The sequence below is a fragment of the Manacus candei genome, unplaced genomic scaffold (assembly GCF_025592945.1).
Source record: "Manacus candei isolate 608988 ecotype Guabito, Panama unplaced genomic scaffold, ASM2559294v1 h1tg000119l, whole genome shotgun sequence".
Classification (NCBI taxonomy): Eukaryota; Metazoa; Chordata; class Aves; order Passeriformes; family Pipridae; genus Manacus; species Manacus candei.
Window position 1 is genome coordinate 1,308,086 of NW_026138167.1, and position 20,030 is coordinate 1,328,115.

Below are 20,030 nucleotides of genomic sequence, written 5' to 3' on the forward strand. Positions count from 1 at the left end.
ACCAATGTTTGTGTTTTCCCATGCCCTCCTATTGTGGAAATAACTTTCTGAGTCATTTCTCTGATCCTGGAGACAAACTGAACAGACACAAAACATAACAAAACACAATAGCAACGGGAAGAGAGAAATTCCTCCCTCCTCCTTCAACGACACGTTTTATGCCCGTGATCTGAATGCAGAAGGAAGGTGGAGACTGACAGTGTTGTTTGGTGCACACTTTGAATCAAGCTCACCTTCTCCACCACAGCACAAACAGTTAAAACGTGAAAGCCACACTTCCCCAGTCTGTCACTTTTAAATGTTATCCAGTCTCTTTGGTTAAAAGTCTTACCTTCCAGATTTTCCACAGACAGTGAACTGCAAGAGGAATTTGTTAGTTTTTTTTAAACTTCAAAGCTTTGCACTTCAAAGACTCTACAGCTCTTTTCTCAAGCCTCATGCCCCACCCTCTGCAGAAAAGATGTCAGTTTGGGACTCTCAGAATGCCACACTTGGAAGCTCACATACATCTAAAGATCAAAATCACAGCTCGGATCTGCCCAGAGGGGAGTAACGAGCAGGGCACACCCACAAGTGGCTGGCCCCAAACCCGGGCTGCATCAAGACTTCTACACCAAAATGCAGTCACCACTGATCAGAGCTGAGGTTGAGAACTATCTCAAACCCTTTGAAATTACAGACAGACAGCTCCATGAAGTTGCAAGGCCTTGCAGGTTTGGTTGAACATCCAAGCTTTTTGTTAACTTTGGAAGTCATAAAACAAATCCCAATCTTTCCCACTCTGGGGCTGTCACACAAACTGCGTTTGCAGCCTGCCGGGAGAAACAGGACGACATGGAGGAAGAAGAAAGAAGAAAGTTTTGCTCAGGAGTGCCAGTCCCCCTGTGCCAGGGCCAGCCCAGGGAGACGCCCGCGCTGCCGGGCACGGCAGGTTGGCAGAGCCCTCCAAGACATGACCTACATACATCCATCTCCCTCCCTGCAGCAGTCCTCAGCTTCAGGAACTGAGGGTGTGCAACCAGCCACACACTCCCCAGCTTTTGCAACCTTCCCTGAGCACTGGGGAAGGGAGAGTTTCCCCCGAAGGAGCCCTCGCAGGCAGCTGTGCTGATTAACTGAGCAAACAAGAGGCAAGCCTGGAAACAGGAACCTGGGGCGGGGTGGGTCTGCACAAACAACGAGGCTGGGTCAATAAATCAGGTCTGGCTCTTGGCATCCCTGCAAGAAACCTTCCAGTAAGGCTTCACTGGATATTTTTGGACTCCACCTGTCTATTTTTAGGAGGGATAATTAATGCTGAAGGAAATAAGGAAAAAAATCAAGTTTTAAGTCCGTGAATGGAAAATTTGTTATTCTCCACAAAATCACTATGATTAAGGAGGACTAAAACAGAAGGGTTGTATTTCAGAAGTAAAAATATGCTTCAATTCACTGTAAAAATTGCATATTACATAGTGTTTACTGAGAGAGGGGAAGCATTTCAAGAAGACAGGGCTTCACCACTTAACTGCTGTTAAATAGGAGTAGAGGCACAGCTGAGTGGTCAGCTTTAAACCCCAGCTGTACACAGGCTGTGTTTTTGTGCTCAGGCTCCCAGCTTCTCTGGGTGGTGGTGTGATCTGGCTTTGGGAGGGGCTGGCTGGGACCTCGAGAACATGCCCAGGCCTGTGCATGAAGTTATTCAGCAAGAGAAGAATCACAGCCAATGTAGCACCCTCAACAGGTCCTTAAAATAATTTACCTCAAGTACAGGGCTATTACAAGGATAGAACATAGGTTTTATGAACTAAGATGGAAGTTTCTTAGAAATAAACCCGGCCTCTTGGATACAGGAGCTGAAATATGATGGACAACGTGTGCAATGCTTTCAAAATTCTGTTTTTTTACTGATAGCAGTGGTTTAGATTCACATACTTCAGCCTCATGACAAAGTCTTCAATCAGTATTCTTGTTACCATTGCCCCTAGAAGAAAAGAATCCTTTCCTTAGTAATTTTCTGTTCGTGTGTTCAGATCCCACCTCATTCCAAACAGTGAGTGCTTCAGGGCAGGGCCTCCTTGCCCAGCATCTTACACACAGCACCTTGCACTCAGCACAGGCACGAATGGCAGCTTTGCTGTCCTGCAAGGACAAACGCCTGCTCCCTCCTTTCCCCTGCAGTCTGCACTCACCACTGCACATCCCAGGCTCTGCACTGCAGGGTCCCCTCAGCCTACACTGAGCCCAGCCTGGAAATCCCTGACACAGGGAACATTTGGGGAGTATCACACAAAAATTATCTTTTTAACTTAGAACTACCATTTCCTGTAAGCATGACTGTGGTCTGGGAAGGGCTAGGAAAAATCACTAGGAATTATTCAGTTTAATTCCTAATTATACCTTTCCTGCCTGATAAATACTTGCCCCATGTCTCTGCACAAAATCTTTGCAAATGTGCTGGATGAAGATCTGTTTATTTTTAAGTTCAGGGAGGTAGATGTCATCTCCCATGAACAGCTGTAACAATTGGAAAATGAGGACATGCTACAGAGTGTTTTTTCTAATGAACAGTATTTCTAATTTTGAAAAGGTTTTCATTTTCACATGTGACAGGGTAATGAGCATTTCAGCTACTTGGTGCTAGCCACATTTTAATAACATGAAGCCCTATATAGTAAAAGTGATGCTGAAGCATTCATATTTTGTATTTGCTTTCAGTTATTTTTGACAATAAGACAGCAGTATTGTCCACAAATCTTAGAAACCCAGATGCATGAGATATTTATGCTACAGCTGAGCTCCTTGCTTGTCTGATAATTTCCTCAAAAAACAGGAGTCGTGGTTTGAAGAACAGAAGCCAAAGGCAAAGCAGACTGGCTGCAGTCCAGGTTTTATCAGTTGTAAAGATGCACAGCCTGTCTGGACTGTCCTGCACAGGCACAGCAGATGCCTCACAGGCCATCAGACAGCAAGAGATTCAGCTGCCACATGGGAGAGGAGCCCGGTGAGTCCATCCAGCTCTCAGGGGACAGTGACCAAAGAGCAGCCGGTGCCATCGAGGGCTGTGGGTCCCGCACAGGGACACAGACCTGGAGCTGACACCAACAGGGGGCTTCCCTCCCCAGCCACATTCTGCTCCAGGGAAAAATCTGGCTGCTGGAGCAGGATTAGCACTGCCTGTAAGCACATCTGTGCCTTAGAGCTGCCTTCCTTCATGGATGTGTCCCACTCTCTCAGCCTTACAAATGCTTTAGTTCTGATGGCAGATTTATAACATGCTTGGTAACACATCAGCCTGCCTTCTGGAAAGCGTTCATTGCTGTATTCAAACCCAACTAGAACCCAGAAATTCTGGAAAATTATCAGCACCAGTAATGTGTCAGCTTTTCGAGAAGAAAGGGTCATGGAGCTGTTCAAACTTTGTTGTTTGAACAATCACAAAGTATTTGATTGTTTTATGTAGTCACACATCCATAATTTGAGTTCATGCCTGGAGACAACTTCCATTTTGCTTTGTAAAGTTAAAAACCTTTCTTTATAGAAGAAAAGCAACATTTTTTACATAACCCTTCTGCCAGCATTTAAAAGCACCTAGATTGTACTTTTGCCAGTTTTGTGATATTCTGGAGTACTGTGCAGAAGCAAGAAGTCAGTAACAGATTTTACAACAGACTACGATACCCAATTAAATTCATGACTCTTCTCTGAGTCATTATGGAGAACATTACCCATAAGCACTACAAAAGGAGAAAGATGCATTGCCCATAACTCACTAATTCCAATGTTTTGTACCTCAAATCAAGTTCAGTTATAGAGGAGAGAAATTGAAACTGCTCCTGATTGTCTAGGCAGGACAGTTGGGCTTTAAACCTCATATTACGTTATGACTCTTGTATTCCATTTATCAGTGTCAAAACTACTCTGCTGGGGACTCATCCAAGCAACAGAAAGTGCACATGAAGTGGGAGCAGTGAAGGTCTGTGTGCCTGTGCTGTCAGCATTCCCAGGGGGGCAGGAGCACCAGGGGACCCTCTGGGAGAGCTCACCCCCCGAGCCAGCCAGGGCAGAGCCCACGGTGCATACACTGTGAGAGCAGCACCTGCCTGAGGAGCAGGTCTGAGCTGAGGCATTCTCAAAGGGCATGGGCACTGATTTGTGGCACTTTAACAACAGATTTGATGGGGCTGGACTGGATGCCTGCTCTCTGTAACTGTGCCAAAGAGCCACCTTGCTGTTGCCACCCATCTTATGTAGGATAGGCAACTTTTTCTGGCCAACAGTGGTAAATTTACTCCCACACTTACTAATTGGAGTGTATTAATGCTGGCTCCTACACTAGCCACTGCCATTTGCTCCCCCTCCTTCCTACTCAAACGATCAAAGTTTTTATTATAATTGGCAGATGAAGTCCAATGTGAGGTACTTTACATTTCAAAGAAACCTGACCATATCATGACTTACATGCTGTTTAATCTTGTGCAAGAGGTGTGGGTCCTTGAGTCTGCCATCTCTTCATTCCAATCACTCCAAGGGTGTTCAGCCTTTGCAGGGATCCTGAAGATGATTTGCTGTAGATGGAAAAAAGTAAATTCAGCATCATTCTGCACAGCACTGAGACATCCAGCTTTTCTATTTGGATGGTTTTGTGGCCTTCTTGAATGAGCACAGTGACTTAATGTTTTTCTGTGCAGAAAGACAGTGTTTTGCAACCATAAAACGGGGGCACAATAGAGGAAGGGCAGGAATCCTTTAGGAATCTCCCCAGCCCAAGGAGCTCTGGTGCTTTCATCACTCAGATTTCTCTTAGTTCTTATGATGCACATAGCTAAACATTTGAGCAAATGCTATGGTTACAGGAATAATAAGAGTAGTTTTGTTCATTTTTGTCTTAGATCACAGCACTGTGTGAGTTCAGGTTAGCTGTTTAGCAGTCCTGTAAACCATTATTATCAGGTCCCAGTGTAGCCCCCTCACTCTGTTTTCTCCTTAAAGTCCTCATCGTCCCTCCCCACTTACTGTATGTCCCTGCTCTGGGTAACTATGATACAGATGCTTTTCAGTGGTGCAATTCCATCATCACATTTCTGAAGTTGGACAAGGGACAGTCAGCCCCTACAACAGGGAAGAGAGATGAAATTTTTCCCACTCTTACTTGCTCTCAACTGGGGTTTTATAGCAATGTTAGGTGGCTTGAACTACTTTCATTTTGCTTCCTCTGAGTTAACAATATTAACAGCTTGATTTCAGCAAGGTATCCAAGTTGGGTGGAGTTTTGGGAAAGGTACTCAATTTGTTCTTTAAAATGCTCTTATTTTCTTGGAAATATGGTTACACAAAGAAAAGCATTGCACTTGTGTTGTAAGCAGTGAGTCTTTCAAATGTGGTGACGACTCAGAGAGATACATAGATTTATTTAAGGAGACCATGGCAAGTAGAGCACAGCTTTATAAAGTAAAACCATATTTGTCCTTAAGCATGGTTCATTTTGTTTTCAAGCTAAAATCAAGTCAGCTAATCCATATATGATATGTTTTTCAACAGTTCTAGTTACTATGCCACAGAAGAAAACTGGAATCACTTACTACAAAGCTGACAGGCTGGGGGAGAATTCTTTTTTATGAGCACTCTGCAAATGTGGGCTGTATTTCCTTTCTTTCCATCACTAAATCAGATTTTCACTGTATGCTATTACAAATGAGCTCCTGACAGCAGTTTTCTGTGCAGTGCTCTGTGACACCAACCCCGGCAGCCCCAGAGCAGGAGGGGGGAACTGGTCCCAGTTGTGCAGGGCAGGTTGGGGCAGCGAGCAGGGCATCAGAGAAGGAGGTGCTCCCAGAGTCATCTGGGAAGTCATCCTTTGCTAACACTGCTGTCCTCTTACAAACCTGTTCAGAGATGAGGAGATGAGCCACAGGCAGCATCAACTGAAATGCTCTTTTCCAGACTTCTGTATGGACTGAAAACTCACCCATGGCAGTTCTGAGTGCACAGTGAAAAGAGAACAAACCTCCAGAACAAGCTGAGGGAACCAAAATTTTGGCCAGGAAGCCAATCAGGGAGGCCAGCCAAAGCCAGATTTCAACAAGCAATGTCTTATGTTGCTTTAATGTCCTTTCCCCAGGGGAAGTCTTGAAGTGTTTCTTGAAGGTAAATTCTGCAAGCAAGTCTGCTCTGTGTTTCCCTGAAACCCTCTTGGATTTGTTAGAGCTCTAGAAGGATTCAGGAATCTGATCATGTTGAATAAATTGCATGATTGTGGTTTTTAAATCAATACAAAAGGACTAATACTTCCATAAACGTAAAATAACTCCAATATCAATCAGCCAGGCAGATAAGCTTACTGTGCTTACCTTTAAGGACCAGACTGCTAGACTGCTAGTCATGTCAGAAAACCCCAGCAAATGCACAGAGTTCAGCAAGTCCACAACCTCTGCTGACCCTTAGCTTCTCCTCTGTCTGCAGGTATAGTATGTTCGCACCAGGAAGAAGGAAAATCTTAATAGCAGGTTGGCTTATTAGTATATTGAAACCTTTGAGATCTGCAGAACAGGTAAACATGTTCAAAGATTTTTATATCTCTCCTCCCCACACTATTTTACTATCTGATTTATCCCCAATTCCAATTCAAGATGATGTCAAACAGCAATGATTGAAGGGAAACGTGCTCCGCGAAAAGGCACAACAATAAAATGGTTCCTATGGAACTTGAATCAAGAATGAAAGGACAAAATTAAAAAATCCAGGATTATGTTATAAAAACAGGCTCTTTCGAACCTTTTTAGATCACTTGAAAAGATTAGTTTAACTGATAAATAATCACCAATCCACTGTCTCAAGAGAGGGCCAGACCTACACTAACTAATAATTTTATCAATCACCAGGGGAAAGTGTTTCAAAAAATTATTAATGCCATTAGGAGATTAAATGATTGGATGCTAACACAGTGTAATCTGGATTGCTCAGAAAACTGGGTACAAACAACCCAAGTGTGTTGGATAAAATCAAAATTTAGAAATTAGACATTTAGAAAACAAATGACTTGGCTTTACTCACCAGATGTATATATTCACCTCCATCACCACATGGAGGACTCTGGCTCAGGAATCACAGACTCCAAAAAATACGAGCTCAAAAAGCAGCTGTTCCTTCTACAACTTATGGATGGAAAACTAAACATAAAAAACTAAAGACATCTTAGTGATTAACTGTACAATAATTTCAGTTCACAAATAAGCTTGTACTGAAATGCAGGCACTATCAATTCTAAACAGAATTAGAGACTGTTTCAGCAGAGGGGCTGTCTGATCCACCTGCAGCAGAGCCTGCCTGGAGCGATTCTTGCCAGAGCTGAAGTGTATTTCAGAAAAAGCTTTCAGTCTAACTCAGGTCTTTACAGATCGAGGGAGATGTTAAAAGGCTCAAGGAGACTTTAAGCACGGGTATGAGAAATATTATATTTCAGGGACTGGAAATATGCCTTTGCAACAGCCTTAGAAGGCAGGATCTGCTCAGCTGGACACAGGAGGGTGAGGGATGGCCCTTTCAGAGGGTACAGGCACTTCGAAGGCAACAGACAACTCCTCAATCCGACAGGAGTGAAAGGAGATCCTAAAGCTAAAACTGGAGTCAGACAAATTCAAGTCAGAAGTTTGTTTTAAAAATGGCTAATTAACATTGGAACAAGTTGCCATGTTATTATGGTTATTATTCAGGACGTGGGAGTTCTCTAAAGGTGGTTGTGTGACAAATATCCTGTCTTTCCCCTGATGACACAGGCAGAGATTTCCGGAGGAGGTGACGGGGCAGTCACAGCCCAGTCTGTCCTGCCCCTCCACAGTGGCCTGGCAGCACTGCCCCTCCTGCACAGGGTCCTGTCCCTTTGGAGCCCAGGAACTGGGAATACTCTGAAAACAGAAGCTGAGCAGACAGTGCCTGATTTCTGCCTTCTGCCTCAGATTCTCAGTTATCTAATTTATGTAACTTAATTTGAAATCTAACAGTGAACTCTGGCAGCAGAGCACAAGCTGGTGATGAGCCAGCAGAGCCCTAGGTTTGCAGGATGCCCCTCAGCCCTGGCTGCAGCATCACAGCGAGGAGAGCACCCAGGCAGCACGGACAAGAATTCCAGCAAACGGGTACTTTAGAAATAAGTTAATTTTATTGAATAGGCATCATAGCTTCTCTCAGTTTCAAATAATGGAGAAGCCAATTCACACAGATTACAGAGCTATCAGTTACTTTTAGTAATCTTTCATAAAAGAAAGAAATTAAATACAGTTCTGCTATAAAAAGTGCGACAGTTATACTGGAAGTTTTTCAAAACAAAAGCAAGTTTTTCTACCTATTGCAAAAATCAGTTTAGTACTTGTAATACTTTACAAAGTAACAATCCAACTGCTAAAAACAGCTCTCACACATCCTCTTCGTCAAAATATGGATCAGATTAAAAATGACATTTAAATTGAATTGAAATTGAATTTTCAATTCAATTTGAATTTAAATTGAATTGAAAAACAGCATGTAGAAAAGGTTCTCAAGAACTCACACTTTTCACAACAAAAAATATTCATTATCATTTAACATTAATTAATGATCCTGTTTCTTTTGAACAATGGATTTAAACGAGATGGCAGTCAGCTTAACTGTTATCTTTGCAGACAAAAGTGACTGCAACCAATCGTGTCTTGAAATTAGGAACAGGGAGGGGAATGGGAAAAGAGAAATTCACTCCTTTCATATGGGATAAATGTTTTGCATGAAAATGGTCAAAGAAGAAACTTGAAAAGTCACTTCAGCTTTAAACAGATTTCTGTAATAGCTATCATGTTGTTTATTGAAATCCTAAAGCAATCTTTGCTAAGAGAATGTAAATTTATAGAAGACACTAAGAAGCTCAGACTCTGAAAAATGAGAAGGGTAGTAAGACTACCAAGAATTTGAATTCTTAGCCAGCAAAAATCAATGGGACTTACTTTATTCCCTGTTACCATTTCTTTAAGCCCCAGTGACAGCCAACTACTATCTTTCTTTGAAATATGGGCTTCCAGTACAAATATCTTTATTGTACATTTCTGTGGGTTAAAAAATGCTGATTTTGCCAGCAGTTCTTACTAGAAAGAGTCACATTACCTATTCTGACATTTTAAACTTTATAGAATTAGCTTTGGTTATACTTGAACAGAGATCCTCAGTTAATGAGTAAATGAACTCTAGACCAAGGGTGGGACATCTGAGTTACTTTAATTCTTGCTTGGGGAGACAAGCCACTCTAATGCAAACTGAACTGAGAAAGCCAAGTCTTCTTTATTGGAAAATCTACCACAGGCTTTAGGGACAAAGAGCTTTAGAATTTGTCTAAGAAACTGCAAGATGAAAATAAAAATGTTTGCAATAGCAAAAAAGATGTACAAACAAATTTGGGGGGCATTTGATACAATAGCAGTAGTAAAGTTATGATGAATTAACTCCAAATACCTTCTGTATATAATATTTCAGACTGTCCTTCAAGATCTGCCCATGTCTGAGAGGCATTGGCTTTAACAACACAGTGTGTCCAAATGGCAGAAACACATGTAAACAGCATTGAGATGCTCAATGTTTCATTCAACTTTTTCCATACAAAAATGTCAGTCACAAGAATCAATGAGGAAGAACAAGGCCTTCCAAGGAGAACAAAAGTCTTTCAGCCCCACAAGAGGCAACTTCAAGGCATTATGAAAAGTTCATAACAGTTTTATGTCTTAAAATTGAATGCAGAGTGAAACTCCAGATGGATTCCAAAACAAAACAAGAGTTCTGTGCAGATTTGAAAAACTGCTTCCCAGCTGACTGTGCTAAGCCTGGCACAGTGCAGCTGCAGAAGGAGCTAGCAGGCTCAGAGCAATGGGCTTGGAAAAGACACAGAAGCAATTGCTCCTTCCCAGGGAAGAGCATAAACCTAATCTAAATCACTTGGATAGAATTTTATACCAAGCTGTCAGAGCTGGCCCACCACACTAGGGTTGGGAACTTCTGGCTGCTTAAGTCTGTGTGACTGATTTTATCCATTATTTAGTCTGGGCATCAATCCTGTTTGTTCTCCTTGGTCCTGGTGGATGAGCAGAGCCCAGCACCACGTGCATGCAAAGCATTTCTGTACTGTACACACACTGTGCATTATACAAAGACTGTATTTACAGTACTCAGAATACTGAGCAAATAAACAGTAAAACCATTGCTTAACTTCTGTCAGTATTAGAAGTGCCCCCGATTCGCGAAGCGGAGAGCCGAGAGCGCTCCTGCCCCGCCCACACGGCTGGGTTTCAGTTCAGACCTGACTGCAAGCCCGCGGAAAGGAGATGCGAGGTTTGGTGCTGCATCTCCTGCATATTTGAACCAAAAGCCTGGAGAAGAGGCTTTGTGTTACTTAAATCTGGAGGCAAATGGCAATGAGGCAGTGTTCCACTTCGCCTTTACTACAGAGGTGCTGTTCAGACACCACGGGCCACAATGAACTGCATCTGTTTGAAAGGCAAGAGTGACCCCGAGCTGCTGTTCTGGCCACGGCTCTCAGGCTCCCCCCACACTGCCAGGCTGCCTCAGGCAAAGCTGCTGTGCCAAGGGCTTCTAACTTCATTCTGTGGCAAAGCAGTTATATGGAATTTACCTGTAAAGGTGGCTTTTATCTCTTAGCTTTGCCCAAGAAGGAAAGTGCAATTCCATTTTCATGTGAAAAAAGGAAGAAATGGGTCACTAACATACAAGCCAAATCTTTAAATTTCCCCCACCCCCATTTTTTAAAAGAAATGGGATTTGAAAGGGGCAAAATGCAAATGAAATACACAACACACACAGGAATTAGGCACTGTTTAGTTTCAACATAGGATCATATGTTTTGCAATCTCAGATGATTTTACCACTAGAATTTGCTTTAAGAAGGGAAGAAAACTTCCTTTTCTCCCTTCTTTCCCAACAGCAAACCTCTGCGACAAAGTAAGAGGCTACATTAGATGCAGAGATGAATTTCTCTGTTTTCCCAAAATACAGGAAGATCTACAAAACTTACAGTCTTAACAGCAAATAGTTTTTGATACATTTTAACTATTTTCCCTCTTTTTAGGATTTTGGTGCCCTGGTTACCCCACAAGCTACCATTCTCTCTCTGTTTTTACTCCATCTCCTCTTCTGATTAAGGTTTCCTGGCACACTGACACTTATCAGTCACAATTTTTTAAAGAAAATGTTAAGATTACAGGTTATTCAAATATGTGTACACAGACCACAGCAGGCTCGAGTGTTCTACAGTCATGGGTGAACGAGGAAGTGGGACAGAGGCTGCATCCAGTTAAGTGACTCTCAGTCCCCAGAGAGTCATAATTTTAAGGCTGCTTGGAACGTGGTGGCTTTTACCCATATTGCCTGTTCCACAGTGCAAATGTGCATCAGCCATTTCAATTCTCTTGACACAGTACATGCATTCAGGCAATGGGAGGTAAAACAGCAATCAGAACAGCATATTCACTTGAGAGGAGAAATCCCAACCAAACAAACCAATGTGACCGTGATATCCAAGGAATAAATAAGGTCTTAACCCCCCCCAGCCAGTGGAATACACTACCCCATTAAGAACGCAACAGTTAAAGAATTGGATGGTGTTTTGGTACAAGGCAAGTCTCTCCATACTCAAACAATCACTTTATGCATAAGCCCAATTATTTGTTCACACGTGGAAAATCACTCTACTGAAAGAGCAGAGTGTTAATAAAGAAAGGCCCTGATATGGGTTGGAGTAATGCTCACTTGATTTTCTGAAACCAAGAGCGAGCTTTTAATTCCACAGAAGTTGATGCTCAGCACATCCTAACCACAGACTCTTTACCAGGACAAACCCAGAATCATTGGGCATCCAGATGGGAACATTTTGGTTGCAGTACCTTAATAGTAATTCTTAAACAAACAAGCAAATCCCAACAAACTAAACCATGAAAGTTAGGGAATTTTAAAAACTACACACATTCCTAATTTAGCATATACATTAGTTTATGATGTCTTTTTTTTTTTGCACAGTTCATCAGTAATTGATATGTACAGTACAAAGAACGATGAAGAAATAAAATCTGAAGCCTTCAACCTGCAAGAAGTGAATGCATATTTGAGATCTGTTAAGACACGATATATCTGCCTATCAGTGATGACATTTCTGTCATCTAGAGTGATTTTCTTCCCACAGAAGCAAGGATTGCACAAGTTATTCATTCTTAGTTTTTGTCCTGAAGGATTAATAAATCTCTGATTCTGTTTTAAAAAAAAAAAAAGGCAAACTAATCCTGTTCTAATGGGTTCAGGGTGTATTATGAATGTCCCAAGTCAATCAGTATCTGCACAGAAATGTTTCATTTGGTACGGAAATTTTTGATGAATGTTTATTCAGAAGCTGCTTATAAAAGTGGCTATTGGTAGAGACTGGAATTAAACAGGGAGGAATAGTGTTGTACTAAAAATATATAAAGAAAAATTTAAAGCTTTTCAATTAAAAAAAAATTTGTATATTCAACTGACATTAGATATAGATGTGCACAACAGACAGAGCAGTTAGAAACAATTACATTTACAAAGCTTTCTTTTCATGGTTAATTTCTACCAGCATTTCTGAAAGGAACCTCTAAAATGATGACCCTGCTTATAATAAAGGCGCAAAATATTGCTCTGTAGCGTATTTTGAAAATAATATAAAAATAATTTCTATATTACAATTTAAACTTGGCTTGTAAAATTCCAACATAATACAGCCTTAAGTCTACAAATAGAACATACTTACAAACACCTTTGTGTTCTTTTCCTCTCATTTTTAACAATACAGTGTTTTAGTCATATACACTGGAAAATCCATGTGCAAATTAAAATAGATACTAGTGTCTGTTACTGAAATAATTTCACTCCTATGCTATACATGTTTGGTGATCCTCATAAGCTGCCATTCTCTAAAACAAATACTCTTCAAATACACTGACAGAGACTTCAAATATACTAAGCTGAAAAGCAATCTACAATCAGCATCGGTTATTTTGTTTCTCTGGACCTATGTTTATTTGAGATTATTGTGGTTTCTATTAACATATGGGTTTTCACCTGTGCAAAACTCTCCCAGTGTTATGAAGACTTTACTCCCTTATGAGCTTGTACTCCACTTTCATGTCCAGCTTGCAAGTATTTTACATGTCAACGAAGCACCTGATTTAAGGCCCCCACTACCAATGGGATTCTGTCCTCAGATTTCAGGGGACAGCAGATTTAGTCCAAAGAGGCCTAAGGTTTCCCTCTACTCCTCAGGCAAAATTCGCACTGATTCTCTTGCTGGAAGAGTAACATCAGGCAGCCTGTGGGGAACAGACACTGGCTGAAGGTTCAGGCCTTGATAAAAACATTCACGCTTTTCCTTGACACTTTCTGGAAGTTTCTGAAAAGCAGCAGACTCCTTGCTGTCAGGAGACTGTTCAGGTGGGTGAAGTTGAGCACCAGTGTGTTTGCAGAATTGGGGAGTTGGAGGGCAGTATTTTGTCAGATCTGTGCTGTGCATTTTTGATATCTACACATTCATCACACGAGAAGTAGATGACCCTGCCTGTGCCCTGTGCAAGGACTGACCCTGCCTCAGATGTCCACGGGGTCTGCTCAGTCCTTCTGGACCCAGGAACTCTGCTCACACCAGTGTTCAGCTGGAGAAAAGATGACTCTGAAGACTTCACTTGGCCTATTTAGACTTCTTAAGAAATAAGCAACACAAAATTTTTTAAGTACAGCATCTTTCCTTCACTGATACCCTTAATGTTACCTTTGACTTAGGAAGAAGCAACTAATTGCTAAAGAAAACTGGGACAATATTCTCATTGCATGTATAGAACAAAAAGTTAATAAATTTTTTAACATCCAAAGTACCTGAAGTTACTTTTGATAACCTGCAAAACCTTCTTCTGAATGAAGTGCTTGTTATCCATATGCTACAACTGCTACCCACCTCTGAAAATATACTTGTAAAGTCTGTGGTTTATCAACTCCTTATAAAGCATTTTAAATGGAACTTTAATATAAAGTGTGACTGAAACCCATTATGTATCACAGGCATCCTCTGCTACAGACCTTTGTATCAGAGTTTATGAATAAACTAAAAAAACTGCATAATAGGTTTAAGAGTTTCTTAAATTAGAAAAGTTGCACATTCACACGTGAAAAGAATTCCAGCTTCCCTCAACCTACATATCTCCTGGTAATTTTGGATCTGTTCTGGGAAGGTGTAGCCTACCCAGTATTTAGTCTGTACTTCAGAGATCTAGACAACAGTGCTAAATGTTGAATCACTATCAAGGAGAAAGGGGAAAAAAAGCACATTCAAATGCAAAACTATATGTGAGTATTGCAGCCACCTGAGCTACACAAGGAATGAGTCGGGTCCCCCCAGCCAACCCTGATTTCTGTACATCTGGGACTAGGAGGTAACTCCACAAGGTCTGGAGGGCACAGAGAGGGCAGAGCAGGCACAGAGAAGGACTGACTGGTCTGTGGGCTGCAGATACCTTCAGCTGTCAGGAAAAATAAACCAAAAGAGCAGTCAAAGGTTAGCAGATAGTGCAACAGAAAACTATGTATGAAGATTATTGCCTCTCACACATAGCTCAGGAATGATACAATTTCTTTCAGTGTCTGGTGAATGCAACTCACGAGCAGTTGGGAATTCTCTCTAAAAAAACGGGCAGAAAATTTCCTTTTATAGTTGGAGACTTCTAATGGGACAACCACTCCTTCAGGAGGAGGCACTGTTCCTGCAGGTTTGGACTGTTTAATGCCAACTGTGGCATTATGCAGACAACTGCCACAAAGAGCTCATAAAGAAAAAGAAGGAACACCCCCCCCAGTACTACATATCCAGAAAAAAGGAGAACTACCAGGAAATTATGGGTAGATTTTAACTGGCAAATTGCATTGTAGGTCTACAAGTTCTTTTCAATAGCAAATGTCAGGGGACAAGAGAATTGTGGGATATTTGAAGGGAGTTCTGAAAGAAAAGAGCGATTAGAAAATTATTCAAAGATATTCCAAGAAAAGGATTCTGAGGAAACAGGCACAACTGAAAGGTGTTCTGTCAGTATTTCATATAACACGTATTTTAAAACGAGCAGTCCAGCAGTGGTAAATCTTTATGGAAATATCTGAGTGTCCTGAGGATGACAATGAACACTCAAGTTTGGTATCCTATAGAGACAAGCCTGATATTATTCAGAAGACCAATTAACTTTTCAAAACAATCTAACATACAATGTATTCAATAATTTAGAATAGAGTAATTTTATCTACATGCTGACCAGTTGTAAATCTCTTTCTTTTACGAGTAGGAGATCTTAAAAACATACTATAGAAACAAATCTTTTAAAAAATGGGAAACAGTGAATTCTCATGGTGATTGCTTATTTTTATATATGTGCTGTTACTTTTTTCCTCACTGAGAAAGATACAACTCACTCAAATACACAGGCTGGTGTGGATTGCTGCTAATGTATTTCTAAAGCACAGCTTTACACAGAAGTGATTCTCAGAGTATCAAATGCTACTGCTATTCTAATGCCCTAAGAATTCTTAAATATTTCTGGCTTTTGTGAAGTTTCATCCTTCCAGTTTTCTCAATCTCTGCAGTAAATACAATCAAGTGTAATATTTGATTTCTTTTTACATAATCTGGCCTGTTTTAGCATAATCTGCAAACCCAGTTGTCTTTGACAATTAGAAATTAGATGTAATCACAACAGCAAACCAAACAGGGCACTGCTCACCAGTGTATGCAGCTGGAGACACGGGTTTGGAACGTGCTTACCTTGGGGACAGGAGTCACATGGAGCTTTAACACACACCAGAATTTCCCTTTCAGGAAGGAAGCAAATTCAGTGAGACTCAGTGTATGCTCAGAATACAGCAAGGAATGTGAAGTACAGGCCTGGATTCATGGAATACCTAACATGGCAAAGACCCTCACTTTTTAGGACTGGTTAAGGGACTTATTTTGAGACCAACCATTCAGCAGAAAACCTAAAAATACAGTCAGTTTTAAGCATATGCTCAGATCCATCCATGGGACATTAGAAAAAGCTCATGTGCTTTTTCTCAAAGCCAGCACATGGCAGCAGAAGCTTGTGCATCCTGTTTTGCAGATGACTTTAGGCTTGGTTTCAGGGTTAATTAGGGTTAACCCTGATTAACCAGTGAAATGTGCCACCCACGTTAAGAGCAAAAATTGGGGTACAGCAGAAAAAGAATCAGAAACAAAGACTCTTTGGCAAAGGATCTTTCCTGTGAGGGCCAGAAAAGTGCTATTCCATAGTGAGGAAGGTAGAACTCATGTTGTGCACCTTTGGGTGGCAGAGGAAGTCCTGAAGGCAGTGTGCTTCACCTGCTGGTGGAAAATTAGCTCTTTATAAAAGCCCCGTGTGTAAGGGGAAAGTAAATGAGCCACTGAGCTCTTGTTCCTACACTGTGCCACTGATGGTGGAGGGTGCAAAACCTTCAAGGAAACCTTCTCGTGTCATTCATCTACTTCACCAGCATCTCTTTACAGAAATGTTTCTGTGAGCTAAGTTTTATTTTCAAAAGTATTGCAAATACTTCTGTAAATATTTGGATATCAGGCTTGTGCAAATCTGTGCTCGGAGCTGCCATTCCTGCTGGAGGTATTTTACAGCCATCTGGGAACCTCCTGGGTGGAGATGACTCACTCTGGGAGAAGACTTGGAAATAGGTGGAGCCAACAGTCTTCAAGAAAGGCTCACGTAGTTAGGCTTGCAAGAATTATCACTCAGTAATGCTGAGAAATGAATAAATAACTAATGATTAGGCTCATACACTAGCTAAGGCAATAAATTGATACATTACATTTGTTTTGACAAGCAGTTCATTCAGATCTAAAATGATCCTAAATTTCCTAGCTGGTCATCAAATTTTCCAAATGTAATAAAATTTTTATATTTTAATTTTATTTTAATATTTCTCTGCATTTTAACAGCAATGAAAATACTTTTGAAATTCAGGTGCCCAAAACTATACTATGTGGTGGTTTTGGGACATGAAGTCTTGAAAGTCATAATGAATTTTTTTATAAAACCTGTTTAAAAATTCAGTGCAAATAAAAGTGGTTCAAATCTACTTCTTTTTTTTTCTTTTTAATGGAAATGTAGAAATAGTTGGTAAGAACTTAAAATTAGGAAGAGCTACAGCCCTCATGAATTCAGACCTTTCACTCCCATTTTTCCAGAATCATTCCATTTCAGAGTGAAGTAAGTACAAACATTAGTAGCAATGCAATATGCTGCCGTGTTAAAAATGTGCAGTATGCAAAATCACTACCCTCCTGAAAAAAAAGGCTATGAAAAATTTAGGTTTTACTGAGGAAAAAAGACTCTCATACTAGCTCTATCATTTCAAAGGTCTGCAAGGCAGACACTACCCTACCACAACACCACATCTCTGTTATTATGACTTGCCCCTATCATTCTACTACCTGAGTGATGTCAGTGTAAATTCAGGCACCATTAGTAAATTTTTGACCAAACATATACACAGCACTGACAAAGGAGTAAACAACCCTTCAGCTTACCAGTATATGTAAAAAAGACACTGACAAAATGGAAAATAATATTTTTTATGATAAATTAATCCTATTATTTCCTCATTGCCCCGGAAAAGCGAAAAGCTAGACACTATTTACTCATCAATCCTTTATTCTTGTTTTAAGGATTCCTTTTACTGCAATCCAACACTGTTTACTTTGTAAGTAAGAAAATGGTAAAACTAAGTAGTCAGGAAGAATCCTCAATGCCTGTGTCCCTTGCTGTCCCTCTCCCTGCGCTTCAGCTCCTCCTTGTAGCAGTAGGAACAGTAATTGTCAGTCTCAGGACGACCATAAAAGGAACAGTTCTCCTTCTTACAGCGGTTCTGCTGGATGGAGTAGATTGGGCAAACTGTGCTTCTGCCTTGGTTTCTGTCGTTGTTCAGCCAGGTCTGGGGAGCGTCCTCGTCCGCGTACTCCAGGCAGTCCCTGATGTCCGCGGTGTCGAAGCCGTTGGTGTAGGTCTGGGACTTGTGCTCGGCGGGCAGGGCACAGCTCAGCGACTCCACCGTGTTCACCGTGCGGATCCCGGGCAGCCGGGCCGGGCTGTAGCTCTGGGAGGACAGGGACCTGTTCTGCTGGGGGTAGGTGGCACAGGTCTTCAAGGTGCCCACCACTGGCTTGTAGGTGTCGTCTTGGAAGCTCGATGGCTTGGAGTTGACGTCATGCAAATGGATGACACTCTGCCTTTGGACAGGGGGAGTATGGCTGTAGTGGGCAGACACTGGGATGGGGCCGCTCCTCTTGGCACCACTGCTGGGGGAGGAGAAGGGCCCGGGGGTGGGACTAGTGCGGTCTTTGAACTTTAAAACTAGCTGGGTTGTATGGCTTTGAGGCAAGACGGGTGATGCCCTATCCTGAGGAGATGTTTCCAATTTTTCTTTTGAATATGCTTCTGGCTCCAGTTTCCTACTAGATGAGCCATTCAGTGCGGCCTTTTTCTCAGCTTCCTTCCTCTTCTGTTCCTGCTCTGCATTGAATCGCTCCTGGGCACTGGTCAGGTAATAACCAATCATCTCCTCGTGGAACTGATGCCTGTGACTGGTCAAAAGAAGGCCAGCAAAAATAAACTTCCGTTCGCCCTGCATGGCAGCTCTCAGAATGTTCAGGCTGAGCTTCACATCAGTGCTGTACTTCCAGGGGTCAGCCTGCTTGTCAGGAAAGGGTTTGGCGCTGCCCTTGTCCGTGGGGGAGCTGCTGGCTCTGTCCGTGGGGGACGGGGTGGTCTTCTCCGACGGAGACGTGCTCGCAGACTGGCCCGACTCCTCTTTGCTCCCTTTTCGAGACTTTGACTTCTTCTCTTTGACCTTCTCTACTGTGTCCCCATTTTTTCCATTCCCTGAATTGGCTCTGCTCATTTTGCCGTGCACCAGCCCTCCAAGACCACCCATGTTCTTTTTCAGTTTAATTCCCAAGGTTTTACTGAGGCTTCCTATTTTATTGGCAACTGAATCCGTCCTGGTTTTGTCTTTATCTTTCCTTTGTTTGTCCTTTTCTTTTTCTTTACTGTTTTTGCCATTATTGCCATTGGAATTACTACAGATGGAATCTCGGTCCGAGTCCATTGAGTCAGCCAGAGACTGCACGTCTTCCCCAGCTGAAGCTGTAGGGGATTCTGGTTGAGCCAAAGGGGCCTGCTATGGAAAAGTAATTATAATTAGATACAGAAAAATTGGTTTTATGCAGGAACTGGTGCAAAAACACCCCCCAAATTCAATACATATTTTGACATTGATTATAAATATATTTTTTAATTTACACAGTGACATTTTTGACTGGTTTCTTCACCAAATAAAGCATATTTTGCTGTGCTTACTCTGTATCTTTCTTGTTCCTAAGTAGCTTTTGGTTCCTTTCGAGCACATTTGTAGGGCAGGGGTCAGTCACTGGGGGCTCTGTGGCAGTCAGTGTGTGAGCCATGGAGAGAAGCTCCCTGTGGAACAGAGACCAGCACAGGCCTGGCCACTCCACAGGGAGCACCTCCAGGGGCTGTCCCTGAGCCAGCAGGGAAAGGAACTGCTGACATTGCCATGGAAGGGGAACGAGGTGCTGCTGAAAGCTGTGAGGGGGATCCAGCACACAAGCCTGCATGAAGCAATATTTCAAAATCCATTATGTTCAAAACCCGACTTATTTAAACTGACTTTTTCATTGCTCGGGTCTCTGGTGCGTGAAAATCAAAGGTACAATGCAGCAGAGCTGAATGTCTCACCTGGAATATCACACATTAAACTTAAGCCAGAAGGCTGAGGAACACAATTATGTGCTTTCATGCTTATTGGAAATGCAGTGCAGATAAAACTGGTGTCACAAATCCAAGTTCCACTTTATATTTTAGGTAACATGATAAAACATCTTTCTTGACAATGCAATAACATGGATCCTAGGGTACTTTAAAACAGGACTCTGTTCATTAACTCCTGCA

General features: G+C 41.8%; 1 protein-coding gene across 8 annotated transcripts in view; it reads right to left on the reverse strand.

The window, feature by feature from the left end:
* Positions 1-17,143: 17,143 nt before the first annotated feature.
* OTUD7A (OTU deubiquitinase 7A) overlaps positions 17,144-20,030 on the reverse strand; it is a 121,772-nt gene continuing 118,885 nt past the window's right edge. For 6 of the 8 annotated variants that reach the window (XM_051770486.1, XM_051770490.1, XM_051770489.1 and 3 more), the window contains one exon: positions 17,144-19,242. In XM_051770486.1, the coding sequence (XP_051626446.1) occupies positions 17,809-19,242 (1,434 nt within the window). In that variant the 3' untranslated portion in view covers positions 17,144-17,808. The remainder of the gene's footprint in view (positions 19,243-20,030) is intronic. The other 2 variants (XM_051770492.1, XM_051770487.1) reach the window with 1 other exon arrangement.